This window comes from Daucus carota, chromosome 9, assembly GCF_001625215.2.
Source record: "Daucus carota subsp. sativus chromosome 9, DH1 v3.0, whole genome shotgun sequence".
Classification (NCBI taxonomy): domain Eukaryota; kingdom Viridiplantae; phylum Streptophyta; class Magnoliopsida; order Apiales; family Apiaceae; genus Daucus; species Daucus carota.
In genome coordinates, this window is record NC_030389.2 from 33,959,962 (window position 1) to 33,975,997 (window position 16,036).

At 33.8% G+C, this 16,036-nt stretch overlaps 3 protein-coding genes across 3 annotated transcripts; 1 reads left to right on the plus strand and 2 right to left on the minus strand.

Annotated features, from left to right (window-relative positions):
* Positions 1-2,435: 2,435 nt before the first annotated feature.
* Positions 2,436-4,921, minus strand: LOC108202422 (uncharacterized). The gene is made up of 7 exons (XM_017370795.2): positions 4,823-4,921; positions 3,950-4,548; positions 3,682-3,859; positions 3,498-3,596; positions 3,275-3,412; positions 2,987-3,187; positions 2,436-2,898 (listed from the first exon to the last, which is right to left on the minus strand). The coding sequence occupies exons 1-7, from the start codon at positions 4,901-4,903 to the stop codon at positions 2,608-2,610; spliced, it is 1,587 nt and encodes a 528-aa protein (XP_017226284.2). The 5' UTR covers positions 4,904-4,921; the 3' UTR covers positions 2,436-2,607.
* A 116-nt stretch (positions 4,922-5,037) lies between these two features.
* Positions 5,038-9,058, plus strand: LOC135149349 (uncharacterized). The gene is made up of 8 exons (XM_064084921.1): positions 5,038-5,707; positions 5,883-6,254; positions 6,594-6,683; positions 6,809-7,468; positions 7,546-7,731; positions 7,823-7,975; positions 8,068-8,166; positions 8,441-9,058. The coding sequence occupies exons 4-8, from the start codon at positions 6,893-6,895 to the stop codon at positions 9,041-9,043; spliced, it is 1,617 nt and encodes a 538-aa protein (XP_063940991.1). The 5' UTR covers positions 5,038-5,707; positions 5,883-6,254; positions 6,594-6,683; positions 6,809-6,892; the 3' UTR covers positions 9,044-9,058.
* Positions 9,059-9,684: 626 nt separating this feature from the next.
* LOC135149629 (protein FAR-RED IMPAIRED RESPONSE 1-like) lies at positions 9,685-11,156 on the minus strand. Its single transcript, XM_064085393.1, has 2 exons — positions 11,030-11,156; positions 9,685-10,574 (listed from the first exon to the last, which is right to left on the minus strand). Exons 1-2 carry the CDS (start codon positions 11,154-11,156, stop codon positions 9,685-9,687), a joined length of 1,017 nt encoding a protein of 338 aa, XP_063941463.1.
* Between the last annotated feature and the right edge of the window lie 4,880 nt (positions 11,157-16,036).

Here is a 16,036-nt window from a genome sequence, read left to right on the forward strand (position 1 = left end):
CGTAATTGCTACAGGTTCGGGGCATGTAATTTCTAAAACTTGGGGCACATAATATCTCCCATCTGGGGCACGTACATTCAGCAATTTGGGGCACGTAGGTTCTAGAGTTGGGGCACGTAATTGCTACAGGTTCGGGGCACGTAATTTCTAAAACTTGGGGCACATAATATCTACCATCTGGGGCACGTACATTCAGCAATTTGAGACACGTAGGTTCTAGAGTTGGGGCACGTAATTGCTACAGGTTCGGGGCACGTAATTTCTAAAACTTGGGGCACATAATATCTACCATTTGGGGCACGTACATTCAGCAATTTGGGGCACGTAGGTTCTAGACTTGGGGCACGTAATTGCTACAGGTTCGGGGCACGTAATTTCTAAAACTTGGGGCACATAATATCTACCATCTGGGCACGTACATTCAGCAATTTGGGGCACGTAGGTTCTAGAGTTGGGGCACGTAATTGCTACAGGTTCGGGGCACGTAATTTCTAAAACTTGGGGCACATAATATCTACCATCTGGGGCACGTACATTCAGCAATTTGGGGCACGTAGGTTCTAGAGTTGGGGCACGTAATTGCTACAGGTTCGGGGCACGTAATTTCTAAAACTTGGGGCACATAATATCTACCATCTGGGGCACGTACATTCAGCAATTTGGGGCACATAATATCTACCATTTGGGGCACGTACATTCAGCAATTTGGGGCACGTAGGTTCTAGAGTTGGGGCACGTAATTGCGACAGGTTCGGGGCATGTAATTTCTAAAACTTGGGGCACATAATATCTACCATCTGGGGCACATACATTCAGCAATTTGGGGCACGTAGGTTCTAGAGTTGGGGCACGTAATTGCGACAGGTTCGGGGCACGTAATTTCTAAAACTTGGGGCACATAATATCTACCATCTGGGGCACGTACATTCAGCAATTTGGGGCATGTAGGTTCTAGAGTTGGGGCACGTAATTGCTACAGGTTCGGGGCACGTAATTTCTAAAACTTGGGGCACATAATATCTACCATCTGGGGCACGTACATTCAGCAATTTGGGGCACGTAGGTTCTAGAGTTGGGGCACGTAATTTCTACAGGTTCGGGGCACGTAATTTCTAAAACTTGGGGCACATAATATCTACTATCTGGGGCACGTACATTCAGCAATTTGGGGCACGTAGGTTCTAGAGTTGGGGCACGTAATTGCTACAGGTTCGGGGCACGTAATTTCTAAAACTTGGGGCACATAATATCTACCATCTGGGGCGCGTACATTCAGCAATTTGGGGCACGTAGGTTCTAGAGGTGGGGCACGTAATTGCTACAGGTTCGGGGCACGTAATTTCTAAAACTTGGGGCACATAATATCCACCATTTGGGGCACGTACATTCAGCAATTTGGGGCACGTAGGTTCTAGAGTTGGGGCACGTAATTGCTACAGGTTCGGGGCACGTAATTTCTAAAACTTGGGGCACATAATATCTACCATTTGGGGCACGTACATTCAGCAATTTGGGGCACGTAGGTTCTAGAGTTGGGGCACGTAATTGCTACAGGTTCGGGGCACGTAATTTCTAAAACTTGGGGCACATAATATCTACCATCTGGGGCACGTACATTCAGCAATTTGGGGCACGTAGGTTCTAGAGTTGGGGCACGTAATTGCTACAGGTTCGGGGCACGTAATATCTACCATCTGTGGCACGTACATTCAGCATTTATGGTCAACCGTCGGCGTAATAAATAAATTTAAAACCGTTAGCATTTAGGGTTTAAGTTTGGGTTGCAGAATGATTAATTCGTACTGTAAATTGAATTGGCCGACGGTTTTCTTTAGGGCCGGCAATATCAGACACGACTCGAACCTGACCCGAACCCGACCCGAACCCGTAACCCGATTTATTGAGACAAAACTCGAAAGTCACCTGAAAATCACCCGTTTGACACGAAATGGACCCGAAATTAGGATTTCATTTCTAATAACTTCAATTTTCAGTTTTATTCTATTTTATGTGATTTTAGCTTAACCCGAAATCGACTCGAAATTCACCCGATGGCTGACACGAACACAACCCGTTACCCGAAACACTAAAGGCATATGCACTAATCACAATTTCAACAATTAGTCATCACTAAAGGCATATGGACTAATCACTTATATTTCAACAGATGATCACAAGTGTTTCCACAATGAATTTATTAATCATAGGTTTGCTACTTATCAACTATGTTGTGTTTGCCATACATAGGTTTGTAATTATTCATAGTCTTTTTGTCTTTTATTTGGAATGGCCATGACAGATATAAAAAAGGGGAAAATCCAAGACATTAGAGGTTATAAAGTCAAGTGAAAGAAAGATTTTATGGGAGCCAAGAACAAGGCATTTCAGACCTAGAGAGAACTCTATCAATATCTTTTTAACTGAAAATGCTGATATTAATAGATTCATCAAAATACTGGTGCAAATCCATAATCGCTACAAGCTAAAGCAATATTCAGTAGTATGTGAACAATTAATCACAAGTACTTGCAAATCCAAATTCATCATTTTGAATTAACCAGCTATGTTTTCAGAACTATGTTTTTTAGAATTCCTAAGAAATGCAAATCAAACTTCATCCATCTCCGTATCAGCTTCCTCAAATGTAGTTGATAAATTTCTTGCGAATCTGACTTTTTTCTTGTTTTCAACTTGTCCTCTTCTCTTCTTTGACTGACTTTCTTCCTGAGATGATTGGGATGAATGGATAACAAGATTAACCAGTTTCCTTGATGCAGATTCAATGTAGAGCTCCTTCCCTTCTTTGAGAATTTGTTTCCTCTTCTGGTTTAGTTGTGATGAAAGGATGGCATTGTTGTACTTGATCCGAAGTTTGATCAGTTGATTTTCCTGGCCATGCTGTAGTATAATTTACATTCATTACATTCCACAATAATAAACTAGAGATTGGTAGGGAAGATTAAAAAAAGTTGGATGAGTGTTTTACCTGTTCTGCATTCAAATCAGTACTCCACGTTCTTGCATCTCCCATATAACTTTCCATGTGGCGCATCAGAAAAATTCCACAATCAATTGAGTTTCTTGTTGTTTGCCAGGTCATTTTTGTGAAGGTCGGCGTCAACCTTCTAAGTCTTCTTGCTATATTAATGAGACCCTTAGATTCCAAGTAGTCTGTGAAGTGAAAATGCTGTGAAATTTTATGTAAATGTGAATGGGTTAGTCAATGCAGTGAATAAGATGGATACATATTTGATTTTACATGATTGATGCATACCAGCATCCTTGGTTTATCGCCATAACAAATCTGTGCATCAATTTCTCTGTCTATATTATCTATAATCTCGTATGCTGCATTCTTTATATTATAGAAAATCAAATAGAAATGCTCAAATGCACATATGGGAAAAAATACCTATAAGAAGAAAAACATAAAAAAAATTATACAGCCGAGTAAGTTTTGAATTAGTCTATTAGTATGTAAAATTCTACAGTTTTACCATTTCTACGATATCCAATCTTGTCCTGTTGAATTGTATCAGCATGTCATCCATATTGTCAGCGAATAACTGGTATGTGTTTGCATCCAGTGTTGGTTGCTGTATGTCATGAAAGCAGCAATGGTGCGTTTTAAATGAAATCTTATAAAATAAGAGAAAAAATTAAGGGAGATAATAGTATTACCACACAACCAATTGTACAGAAAAGACGAAGTGGGGAGTCATCTGATTTGAACTTTTCAGCATCATTCAAAATTAGAGCCCATGTGTCAACAACTGAAGTGGCAAGATTTTTACCAATTCTTAATGTTTGCATGTCTTCCCTTATGCAATAATAATCATTGAAGACGAACAATTGTTCACTGTCAAATTTTTTGGAGTTATTATCAGGAGAAAAATTAACTATAAAAAATAAAAATTGAAGCTTGAGTTATAAGAAAGAAGAAACTTACATTGGATTTTTGTTTGGAATCATAAATCTCCAAATGCCAAATTCTTGATTTGTTATTTTTGAAGAGATGTCAATCACTCTTTCAAGAAATGGAGATTTTCCGTATCGACCCATCTTCAAGGCTCTTGTACTCTTCTCTCTTAATGCTGGTTTTGGAGTAATTTCAGTTGCTGGAATTGGCACATTTTCTTCTACCGGAACAGCTTCTTCTATCATAGCAGCTTGTTCTGCCTGATTTCCATTGATGTCTTCATCTATCCCAAGTGAAAAGGATGGGTATTCATCCTTTTTGTCATCCTCACCAAATAAGGTGGTCGTCTTGACAGTTGATTTTGCTGATTGGACAAAATGAATAAGATCAATTTGTTGGACTTCTTCTCGTCTCAATTCAAAATCATCTTCCAAGACTGTATCTGGCGAGGAGTTTCTGGGGATGTTACTTGTTTTCTGTTGACCAAATACATCATTGATGAGCTGTTGGATATCCAGAAGACCTATATTAGCCGGCTCTTTTTCCAATGCCAACTTCAGCTCTGTGTCAAACAAGAGCTTTGTTTCAATCAAATCTTGAGCCATTTCCCGGAGGTTTTCAACCACATCCTGTTAAAGAAGTTCAGAATCAAAGTGGTTAACAAATAATAGTTTAGTAATTAGTAGATATTCTAATTAATGATTACTATATATATATATTATATATTATAGTGATTACTATATATATATTATAGTGATTTTTTTTCATATATTGCTCTAAGCATGGTTTTTGAAGTGTAATTAGTAGGTATTTTTTTTACCGATTATACATAATTATGTATTTTGTACATAAAATTTATGTATATAACAAAACACTGTTATTTTTTTCTATGATTATACATACCTTTGCTCCTGATGCCTGTGGATTACCATTTTCTTTATCAACTTCAATATCTGGTTCTTCTTGTTCACCAGCACCAGGCATATCTTTAGGGTCATTGTTCTAATTTTATTTAAACTTCAAATTAGTATGGACCAGAGTTTGAATTTATGAGAAATTGCAGAGGAATAGGAAGATATAAAATTACTATTTACCTCATTAAATGTTTCACATCCGTCATTTGGCCCCTCTCCGAGTAACCTTATAGCCACACAGTTAAGCGCGGTGCCAATCATAGTGCTATGACCCTCAATATAGAAACCCCATCCACCATCGTTGTTCTGTCAAGGATATATTAATTAGAATCATAATATCTTATCCTTGGTATCCAATATGGTGATAGCTTTTAACTCTTACTTGGTCATTATAGATATAACGAATCATCTCCTTCCTGTGTTCGTGAGTTAAAACTGCATTAATTGTTCCACTGATGTGCACTCTTGAATAATGTACATTAATTTTACTAACTGAATAATGAGTACAGAGAGAGAAACTATCCACTCTTGCTTCAAGTTTTATTAGTGATTAACATATTTGATGTTGGTATTATAATCTTTTATGGCTTTCTAGTTCAATAGCTATGTACATATATCTTTTACTTAATGCCTCTGCAAGAATAAAATTTCAGGACATAGAGTGCAACTGCGAAGAAGTTCAAGACTACAACGTTGTAACACAACCTTCAGCAATACAATAAACGATCCAATTAACCTTGAAGAATCTCCAGTTGATAGGACTATGGAACAAGACCAGCAAACCAGTACTCCTAACAAATCTGAAGGAAGTGCACGAAAAAAATTTAAGCGATTACGGCACAAAGTGACAGCTGGAAAACTATTTCACTCTGATGTATATATCTCTACTCTGTAATTTGTCTTTTCTGATTATTATGAATACACTTGTTGCTTCCATATTATAAATTTGTTAATTATTATAAAGTGACATGAGAGATTGTCTACCTCTTGTTTTCATATTCACTAAATTAAAAACATTGGCTGATTTTAAGTTGTTATTTTTGTGACAGGAGGATGAGCAAGAGTCATATTCAATTCTAGAATTATATAGGACTGAATATGAAGATGCACAACTTGAAAATCAAGCTGCACAAACTCAACCACAAGATCAAGCTGCACAAACTCAACCACATGATCAAGGTCCACATGATCAAGCTCCACAAGATCAAGCTCCACAAGATCAAGATACAGAACCACAAGATGAAGCTGCACAAGATCAAAATACAGAACCACAAGATCACAATCAAGCTGAAGATGATCGAGATCACAATCAAAATGAACAGGAATCTCAAGAAGAAGCTCAAAATGAACATGAATCTCAAAATGAACAAAAAGCTGACAATATAAAAGTTAGAAAGTGGAAATGAAAAAAGACTGAAGAGGTACATACTTTATTTCAATTTAGTATCTTATACTTTTAGTATATTTAGATTTTGTGATATATTAGTGATCTCATACTTTTGATATTGTATACTTTTAGTATATTTACTAAAAGTATACTAAAAGTATATTATACTTTTAGTATATTAAGATTTCTTGATATATCTGTGATGTCATACTTTTAGTATATTAGTGATCACCAATATACTAAAAATATGATACATTAACTACACTTTTTCGTAATCACTAATATATCATTAACGATCTACTAAAAATATGATACATTAACTACACTTTTTTGATACCTGAATTAGTTCTTCACTTAATTTTTGTATTTATAGGAGGATACACACAATGCTCATGATCATCCTGTAACAAAAAGGCCAAACATTAAGCTGCCAACAAAGAAACAGGCACAAGAAAATTATGAGGTACATTACATTCTCTTATTATGAGGTACATTACATTACCACTATGATTTCCATAGTGGTAAAACCCACACATATTCATATTCAAATTTCATATTCTCTAATTTCAAAATCTTTAAACTGTGAAGGATCAGCGCGCTGAAGGTGCAAAACATTTACACAGAGCAAAAGACGAATTGAGACTCAGAAATTCACCAAGACTCTTTAGTCAAATGGTGTATGATCTCACTGAAGAACAGAAAAACTGGGTGCGAAGCACTGGATTGGGACCTCTTCTTGATTTCTCCTTGGAGATGATTCCTGGGAATTTAGCATATAATATCTTTCAGATATTTGACCCAAACACCGTTTCCCTCAATCTCAAGAACCAAATAGTATACATCACTGAAGAAGATGTGTATGAGGTCCTCGGGTTGCCATGTGGAGGTCAGACAATAACACTTGGATCATATGATTACTACCGTGATAGAACTCAGCAGTGGTCATCTCAGTTCGAAACAATAGCAGAAAGTAATCATGTGACTGTTGCCAAACTTGTTCAGATGATCAAAAAACAAGGCGTCTCTGATAATTTCAAAATTAATTTTTTAATTATGATGTCAAACGTTCTCATAGGAACGCCTACGTACTCATACATTGACAGACAACTCCTCAGATTACATGGCAATTTTGATGAGTGTTACAAGTACAACTGGGCAGAGTTCTTGATTGGTTACCTTGTCAATGCCACTCAAACTTGGAATGAAACTGCATCTACATTTTTTAGGGGTTCATCCATCTTCTTAATGGTAAAAACATCATAAATTATCTCTCTAAATTTCTTATTCTAACAAATAATAATAATTCTTTCAAATTTATCTTGTAGATGTTTTATGTCGACCGAGTAAGACATAAAGGAATTAAGCTTGTTGAGAGGCGCTTCCCTTCTTTTAGAGGCTGGACAGAAGATAAGTTGAAAGAAAGACAGGCAATTGATGTATACGGCGGACCTTTTGGATTGGGCTATGTTATGGTTCCATTAAGGGAGGTGCCATCACAGACTCCAAAACAGGTATATCTGTAGTTATTGTCAGATGTTGTCTGTAGTTATATGCATCATATAATACTTACTTACATTTTTCATTTCTCTCTTCAACTTTCAGTATGCAAAAGCAAGTAACCAAAATAAAGAAGCTCCTATGCAAAATCCAGACTGGGATGATTGGAATGCTCATCAGAATGATGACGTCCTATGGGAAGAATATGAAAATAGGCATAAACAAACAACTGCAAATGGATGTGAAACATTTAATGAGGTAAATAGTAATTTTATATCTTCCTATTCCTCTGCAATTTCTCATAAATTCAAACTCTGGTCCATACTAATTTGAAGTTTAAATAAAATTAGAACAATGACCCTAAAGATATGCCTGGTGCTGGTGAACAAGAAGAACCAGATATTGAAGTTGATAAAGAAAATGGTAATCCACAGGCATCAGGAGCAAAGGTATGTATAATCATAGAAAAAAATAACAGTGTTTTGTTATATACATAAATTTTATGTACAAAATACATAATTATGTATAACCGGTAAAAAAAATACCTACTAATTACACTTCAAAAACCATGCTTAGAGCAATATATGAAAAAAAATCACTATAATATATATATAGTAATCACTATAATATATAATATATATATATAGTAATCATTAATTAGAATATCTACTAATTACTAAACTATTATTTGTTAACCACTTTGATTCTGAACTTCTTTAACAGGATGTGGTTGAAAACCTCCGGGAAATGGCTCAAGATTTGATTGAAACAAAGCTCTTGTTTGACACAGAGCTGAAGTTGGCATTGGAAAAAGAGCCGGCTAATATAGGTCTTCTGGATATCCAACAGCTCATCAATGATTTATTTGGTCAACAGAAAACAAGTAACATCCCCAGAAACTCCTCGCCAGATACAGTCTTGGAAGATGATTTTAAATTGAGACGAGAAGAAGTCCAACAAATTGATCTTATTCATTTTGTCCAATCAGCAAAATCAACTGTCAAGACGACCACCTTATTTGGTGAGGATGACAAAAAGGATGAATACCCATCCTTTTCACTTGGGATAGATGAAGACATCAATGGAAATCAGGCAGAACAAGCTGCTATGATAGAAGAAGCTGTTCCGGTAGAAGAAAATGTGCCAATTCCAGCAACTGAAATTACTCCAAAACCAGCATTAAGAGAGAAGAGTACAAGAGCCTTGAAGATGGGTCGATACGGAAAATCTCCATTTCTTGAAAGAGTGATTGACATCTCTTCAAAAATAACAAATCAAGAATTTGGCATTTGGAGATTTATGATTCAAAACAAAAATCCAATGTAAGTTTCTTCTTTCTTATAACTCAAGCTTCAATTTTTATTTTTTATAGTTAATTTTTCTCCTGATAATAACTCCAAAAAATTTGACAGTGAACAATTGTTCGTCTTCAATGATTATTATTGCATAAGGGAAGACATGCTAATAACAAAACTATACTATAGGCATTGAATTTTATATGGCTTGCATTGCGACAAATATTCCGAATGAGTGACAAATTCTGTCCCAAAAAAAAAATTGAGTGACAACTGAAATCAGTATTGAGAATATGTGCTAGAAAGGGTCTAGCTGCCTTAATTTCTCAACAATTAAATGTCACAAAAAGAAAAGAAAAAGGTAGGCATCAGCTTGTTTTGTTCAAGTATTTTCCCCACTAGTTATCTATCTGCAGCTTTTCTAAGCTACCTTCTAAAATGTCAAAAAATACGTGGGAAACCATGGATATATAACCAGCTACTGGAAATCTATATGGTTACATCCAGAATTACAATTATCATGTCAAGAAGCCCAGAAGTGCATTGAATTGGAAACTAAACAGTAAAGTGCAGGGTTTGTTATGTAAACATAATATAGGCATTGGATTCAAATCAAATACAATCTGACCAAAAAGCACTCTAAATCATTATAATTAATCAACAAAATTTGACTTACTTATTTGTATCGAACGTTGCATCAAATGAAACCGCATCCCCATACACCTCGAAATTCCTCCGACAAATTGCATCAGCCCAAAAAAGCTTCGTCAAATGCCCTGTCTCATCAAGCTCATATGCATAATAGAAAGAACTCGACCCCTCTTGCAACACTTTAAACTTTTCAATTAACATTTGTCCATCTCCTTCTCCAATGTAGCATTTCAAGTCCCGATTAAAGTTCCTAAAATCTCTCACTGTAGCTCCAACATTAGAATACCCACCAACCATTTCTTTCATCAAACCGTAAGCTTTACTACAGCCAATGTTAACTTTTGCAGCATCAAACACAAAATTCCTCGAACTTATAGTCATTTGACGACTAGATCGCAAAAATTGTCTTCCAGATTCATCAACCAAGGGGTGATTATGCACCTCATCAAACTTAAACACAAAATATTCTCTATCCTTATTAAGTTTTAATACTATCTTTGCTTTGCAACAACACCTAATAGAAGCAGTCCGCCTTCGCTTAACTTTACTCAAATTACTATCCAAAGTACTACGAAAATCATTACACCCTTCTTTACTGCATGTATAATGTTTAATACTAACTATACCAGATTCATCCCTCTTTTCAGTTCCCTTCCTCACATCAAAACCACCTAAACGACCATACTCCTTGTAAAATATGAAACCTTGGTCCAAACTCTGAAAGCATTGATTAATAGTTGGCTTCGAAACGTCGGGAACATTCAAAGGAATATACGTCTTTTGAGCAGCAGATGAAATAGAATGACTTGTACCAGATTCTTCATTGCAGTTTGAAGATAAAATAGAACCACCAACAGAAGTCACATCATCAACTCCACGATTAACAACAGATGAATCCCCATAACTTGAACCTATTACACATGATAAATAATCAGTAATGACAATAGATAATCACAACCAAAACTAATTATTTATCACATAATCACATATAATTATAATAGTTATCACTAATCACAACAATAAACTCACTTTTAATCATGCTCTTAAGTTATATTAAGTATTAAGTATTAACAATAATCGTATCCTCCAAGTCTATACCCCTTGTGATACCACAGAGCTCCTGGTTTTATATATTTTACTCAAGAGCAACCACTAGCAAGATTGACATATATTAACTCAGGAGCTACCACTCCTATTAGTCACAATAGGCCAGAATCACCTTAATTTTGCTCAAGTAACATTTGCCTCATAATAAATATAACTTATGGCGAAGCAATGTAGTAGTATCAGCTGATGATAGACCGGAAATTATGTTATGTTGCACAGACACACTAGAAAAGTTAAGCATATAGTAAAGTATCATTACAATTGCAAACATCCAATTCCAAATTAAGAGTATAGCCAGCATCAAGACTATCAGCAACCAAATTAAGAGTATATATGTCCTGCTGCATCAACATGAGTACCACGACTCCAGGAGGCAGTAGTAACATTTAAACTTGAATCATGAGAAGTGATGTAATAGAAGCTCATTTATAATTTATGGACGAGGAAACACAGAACTAGAGCAAAGATCATTGTATGCAAAGCAGGTCAGAGAACAGAAAAATGATTTAGTTCCAGAGCAAAATATCAAATTTCTCTCAATATATACCAACTCTACAAGAAACTAACATCAAGACTGAATCAAACAACAATAATCACAATAAACTAACATCGATAATCACAAACAGTTGCAATAATTACATTAACTACCTCACTACAAATCAAAGTAATCAACTAATATTTACCTTGATTGTGACTAATCTTCGCTAAGTCTGAAGTAATCATCGTCTAAACACGGTAAAACTTAAGAAAAAAACCTGAAAGCTGAACAAATCAACAAAGGTAAAAAAAATTGTTAAGCAATTAAACATCAGCTTCCAAAATAATGAAAATTTTACATAGTTCGATAGAGAAGAAAAATCAAGTAAAACACAGCTCCAGAACAATTGCAACAATTCATGATATATACATCCTCGAAACTAAACAGAGAGATACAGCGATAAACAGAGAAAAATAAACGGAGATAAACAGAGAGAGATAAACAGAGAGAAGATGATTACAAGATATCACAAGCTTAATCTTTAAAAAGCTCGATCGAACCAGATGCGAATTATGCGCGAGAGATACAGCGAGAGATGCGAATTATGCGCGAATTATGCGCGAGAGATGAAGCTCAGCGGGAGAGATGAAGCTTAGCGCCATGAAAGAGAGAGAGCGTAGCATCAGTTAGAGAGAGAAAGTCATGAGAGAAAGACCGCGCTGCAACTGTAGGAAATTAATGTGTAAAAAACCTGTTTTTATATTTAATTCAGCAACGGACAGGATTAATTGAAGGATAAAATAAATGAATGGCTATGATTTAGTTTGTAGTTTGTACAATAAATTAGTTTGTATTTGAGCAAAAACCTATATATATATATATATATATATATATATATATATATATATATATATATATAGGAGTTAAGTTCAATGGAGACCATATTTTTTTTTTTGGAGACCTGGAGACCACATATGTTCTGCAAGTAAAATATTCCATAAAAACATTGCAAAACGTCTAATTTGGCAAATCATGTTCTACGAAATCATTATTTCATTTAAAATCTTGAATATCATATAAGTTTTACATGTGGAACATTACAAAATGTTTTGTTCTATGAAATATGTTTAGTTTGCAGAACATTTGTTCAACTTGCAGAACATACATTATCTACTTATTAAACATAGATGATCTTCAACAATTGTAATGAATACATGATATTTGTAGAACATATTTTACAAATTAACATATTTTATAATGTTTTGATTGCAGAACATACGTGGTCTCCGAGGTTTCCGATGAAATAGCGGTCTCCATAGAAATTTCCTCTATAGATTGTCTTATGATTTGTTTCAACTGTTGACTATAACTGCTATTTTAAATAAGATCAGATGGTTAATGTAATGAAGAAGACATTGTTTTATATATTTTATACTTTATAATTTTGTTAGAAAATAGATAAGTCATTTAATGAATATACATTAAAAATAAAACTATACAATTATAATGCACCGCCATAAAATAAATGGGTTATTATTTAAAAATACTCACACAAAAAGCGCTCGCAAAATCCTGGTATGAGTAGAATTCAATTGCACTCTAAAAAAAGATATTTTTTAGAGAGATATAATTCTTAATGTTTCGTGAACTAATGCAATGTATCATTTTTTTTGTAATCTTTACATGGAAATGAAAGAATCCGGGGTGATTAATAAAGAAAATATTGCTAGGTGCATGTAATTGCATACAAAAAATTTGTACATAATGATGTAGAAATTGATGCAGAATGTTTTAATTGGAATTGTTTATGTAAATACAGTAGGTCCATTCCAATTAAAACCCACCACATGTCATAATGTACAAATTTTTGTACATAATTATACACACAAAAGCGACTGACGAAGTGATCTTGCATTTGTTATCATGACTAATTATATCATATACTCACTCCCAACGAATTGTATATTTTATTTTCTAGCATCTTTTTTAAGACTCTTTTAAAGTATAGATTTTTATTTTTATAAAAAAAATTCTTTTTCTAAATTAAATTTGATGTTTAAATTTTTATTTAAAAAAACATGATGAAACTATATTTTATTTGAGCCTCCATGTACATCCCACTGGGATGGGGAGCAAATCTAATAGGTTATATAAATGACCCTCCATGTATGTGAAGGTCAAAAAATGCGATGTTATTATGTTCGTAAGTGATTTAGGTTGGATTATTAAAGATTTGATCGTAATACTATTTAGATGCTAGTATGTTCACAACTGATGCTATTAGTTCATTTTTTTTGTTTCATAATCAGATTGTAACTAGTTGAGAAGCCGCGCGTTGCGGCGGCCTATAAAATTATATTAACGATCTAATATTAATATTTGTAGAATGCAATAATTTTGTGGTTGTATATAAAAAATAAAAAATATATTAATGATTAAAAATTATATTTGTAGGATAAATTAAATTTTATATTATAAAAATCTTGAAGTAATGCCAATACTAATATATAAAATTGCAAAATTAGACTATAATTCATGTTGAAAATATGAAAATAAATTTCTACACGTAATTAACAAAAAGCACGAAAAATCTTAATTTTATTTGTGCTTTTTTTTTTGAAAAGTAATCATGTTCTTACATTGTCACCTTCCTCCAATTTTTTTGGATTGATTGTGCACAAAAACATCTAACTTAAATCCGTGCGATAACGGTCTATGACTACCCTTACTTGCAACAACCTTTATTTTTTAATACTGTATGAACAGTCTTCACTTAAAAGTTGTTTGAACGGAACAAACAGATAATGCATAAACAGATAATGCATGAATAATATTTTCTTGTGTGCAAAGTAAATCATATAAAAATTATTAACAACAACAAACATGTCCGATGAACAAAACAAATTTTATAAAAGAATAACCAACAAACATACATCACTAATAGTTAATTTATTGATATCATCCATCAATATCATGTCAAAACTATATTCTTCACCCGTGTTTGGATTTGTCGACTCCCACATAGCGGCCTATAACTACCTTTGCTTACAACAACTTTTTTTTTTAATACTGTATAAACAGCCTTCACCAGAAGAACGGCAACGCCGAGTTAGAAATCGAGCAATAGAACTATTGCCAGAGAGAATTAGGGTTGTGATACTGAGAGAGAAGGTTGTGTTAAGATGATCCAAAACCCTACAATCTATAGGGGTATTTATAGGTGTAAAGAGACTTGTGTGCTACTCTTTCCCATAATTAAATAATCTGAAACAAAATCAGATTAAAACTTTCAAGCTGCTATATTCCATAAATAATCTGAAACAAAATCAGATTCTGAAACTTGCTTCTAATATATCCGAAACTAAAAAAGGCAGGAGCGATGTGAGAGGCGCCACCTACACGCCCCTCGCTCCTCCTTTATATAGAAACAAAATCAAATTAAAACTTTCAAGCTAATATATTCCATAAATAATCTGAAACAAAATCTCTGAAACAAAATCAGATTATATAGAAACAAAATTAAATTAAAATTTTCATGCTACTATATTCCATAAATAATCTGAAACAAAATCAGATTCTGAAACTTGCTTCTAATATATCCGAAACTAAAAAAGGTAGTTCTAATTTTTGGTATTTTTCATCCAAAAATTCCAGAAAATTAGAAAAATAGAACGGAACGATGTGAGAGGCGCCACCTACACGCCCCTCGCTTCTCCTTTATATAAGTATATTGATTGACAGTCCAAGGGTTTGCCTCGGTTGGTTTCAATAATTTATTAAATACTTCGTTTTTCGTAAAAAAAATAGATTATCTAAATCATTAAGATTCACTAACATTCATTATTTTATATTATTAATATTATTAATAAATAATGAGAAAAATAACCTATCAAAGTTGCTCTAGAACCGGGAAAAGAATCAGACAAGTCATCTAAAAATAATGGCAGTTAGATATAACAATTACTCCCTCCGTTCCAAATTACATGTCTCTTTTGATTTTCAATAAGTCAAATTGATCAATCTTTGACCATATATTAAAAATTATTTATTTATTGTTTTAGAAAATAAAAAGTTACATTTTAAAATAGATTAAATGTACTTTCCAATTATATAATCTTTTTTATTTTTTTTTTCATTATTTAATATATAAAAAATTAAATCAAAATATAGTCAATTTGATTGGTCAAAAGTCAAAAAGACATGTGTTATGAGACAGAGAGAGTACTACTTGTATATCATTACTACTGTATTTTTTTTGTAAGCTGTCAAGTAACTGTGCAAGTGGTCGTTGACCGGGAGACTTTTGATTTTGAGTGCTTGCAACGGCTGACTTGGAGACTCATTAGTCATTCACTCATTCCATTGGACGCGCTTCATACTTCATCCTTCCCGTGAACCGTAATACGGTTACCCTATGCGTTGACGGCTTGCATGTACTGTATGTGGAGAAATCTATAAATTATAATTTTATACTATTTTTTTTTTAAAAAAATTCTGAATAAAAATTTGCAAAAAGAAATAACAAAAAAATATTATAGAACTATATGTACTTTAAAAGAGTCTTCAAACCGTGCTAAAAGGTAATGTATACAATTGAACGGGAAGGAGGGAATTTCAATCAGCGGAGCCGGTTTTGCTAATCTTATGTGACTTATAATTTAATCATGATTTAATATAATAACGATTTAAAATGTAAATTATTAGAAAAATATCATAAACTAATTTCTGGTTTAAGTTAGTTGATAACTTATTTCGATTTTAAACCGGAGTTGCAACTCATTACACAGA

Bases quoted from the DNA above. Each gene is read 5' to 3' on its own strand.
- LOC108202422 (XM_017370795.2), bottom strand. From the start codon at position 4,903: ATGCCTGGTGCTGGTGAACAAGAAGAACCAGATATTGAAGTTGATAAA. The intron at 3,860-3,949 runs GTAAGTTTCTTC...AAAATTTGACAG, and splicing joins ATTCCAAACAAAAATCCAAT to TGAACAATTGTTCGTCTTCA. The intron at 3,413-3,497 runs GTAAAACTGTAG...TTCTTCTTATAG, and splicing joins GATTGGATATCGTAGAAATG to GTATTTTTTCCCATATGTGC.
- LOC135149349 (XM_064084921.1), top strand. From the start codon at position 6,893: ATGGTGTATGATCTCACTGAAGAACAGAAAAACTGGGTGCGAAGCACT. The intron at 7,732-7,822 runs GTATATCTGTAG...TTCAACTTTCAG, and splicing joins CATCACAGACTCCAAAACAG to TATGCAAAAGCAAGTAACCA. The intron at 8,167-8,440 runs GTATGTATAATC...CTTCTTTAACAG, and splicing joins CACAGGCATCAGGAGCAAAG to GATGTGGTTGAAAACCTCCG.
- LOC135149629 (XM_064085393.1), bottom strand. From the start codon at position 11,156: ATGTTACTACTGCCTCCTGGAGTCGTGGTACTCATGTTGATGCAGCAG. The intron at 10,575-11,029 runs GTAATGATACTT...CATGTGTAATAG, and splicing joins GGAATTGGATGTTTGCAATT to GTTCAAGTTATGGGGATTCA.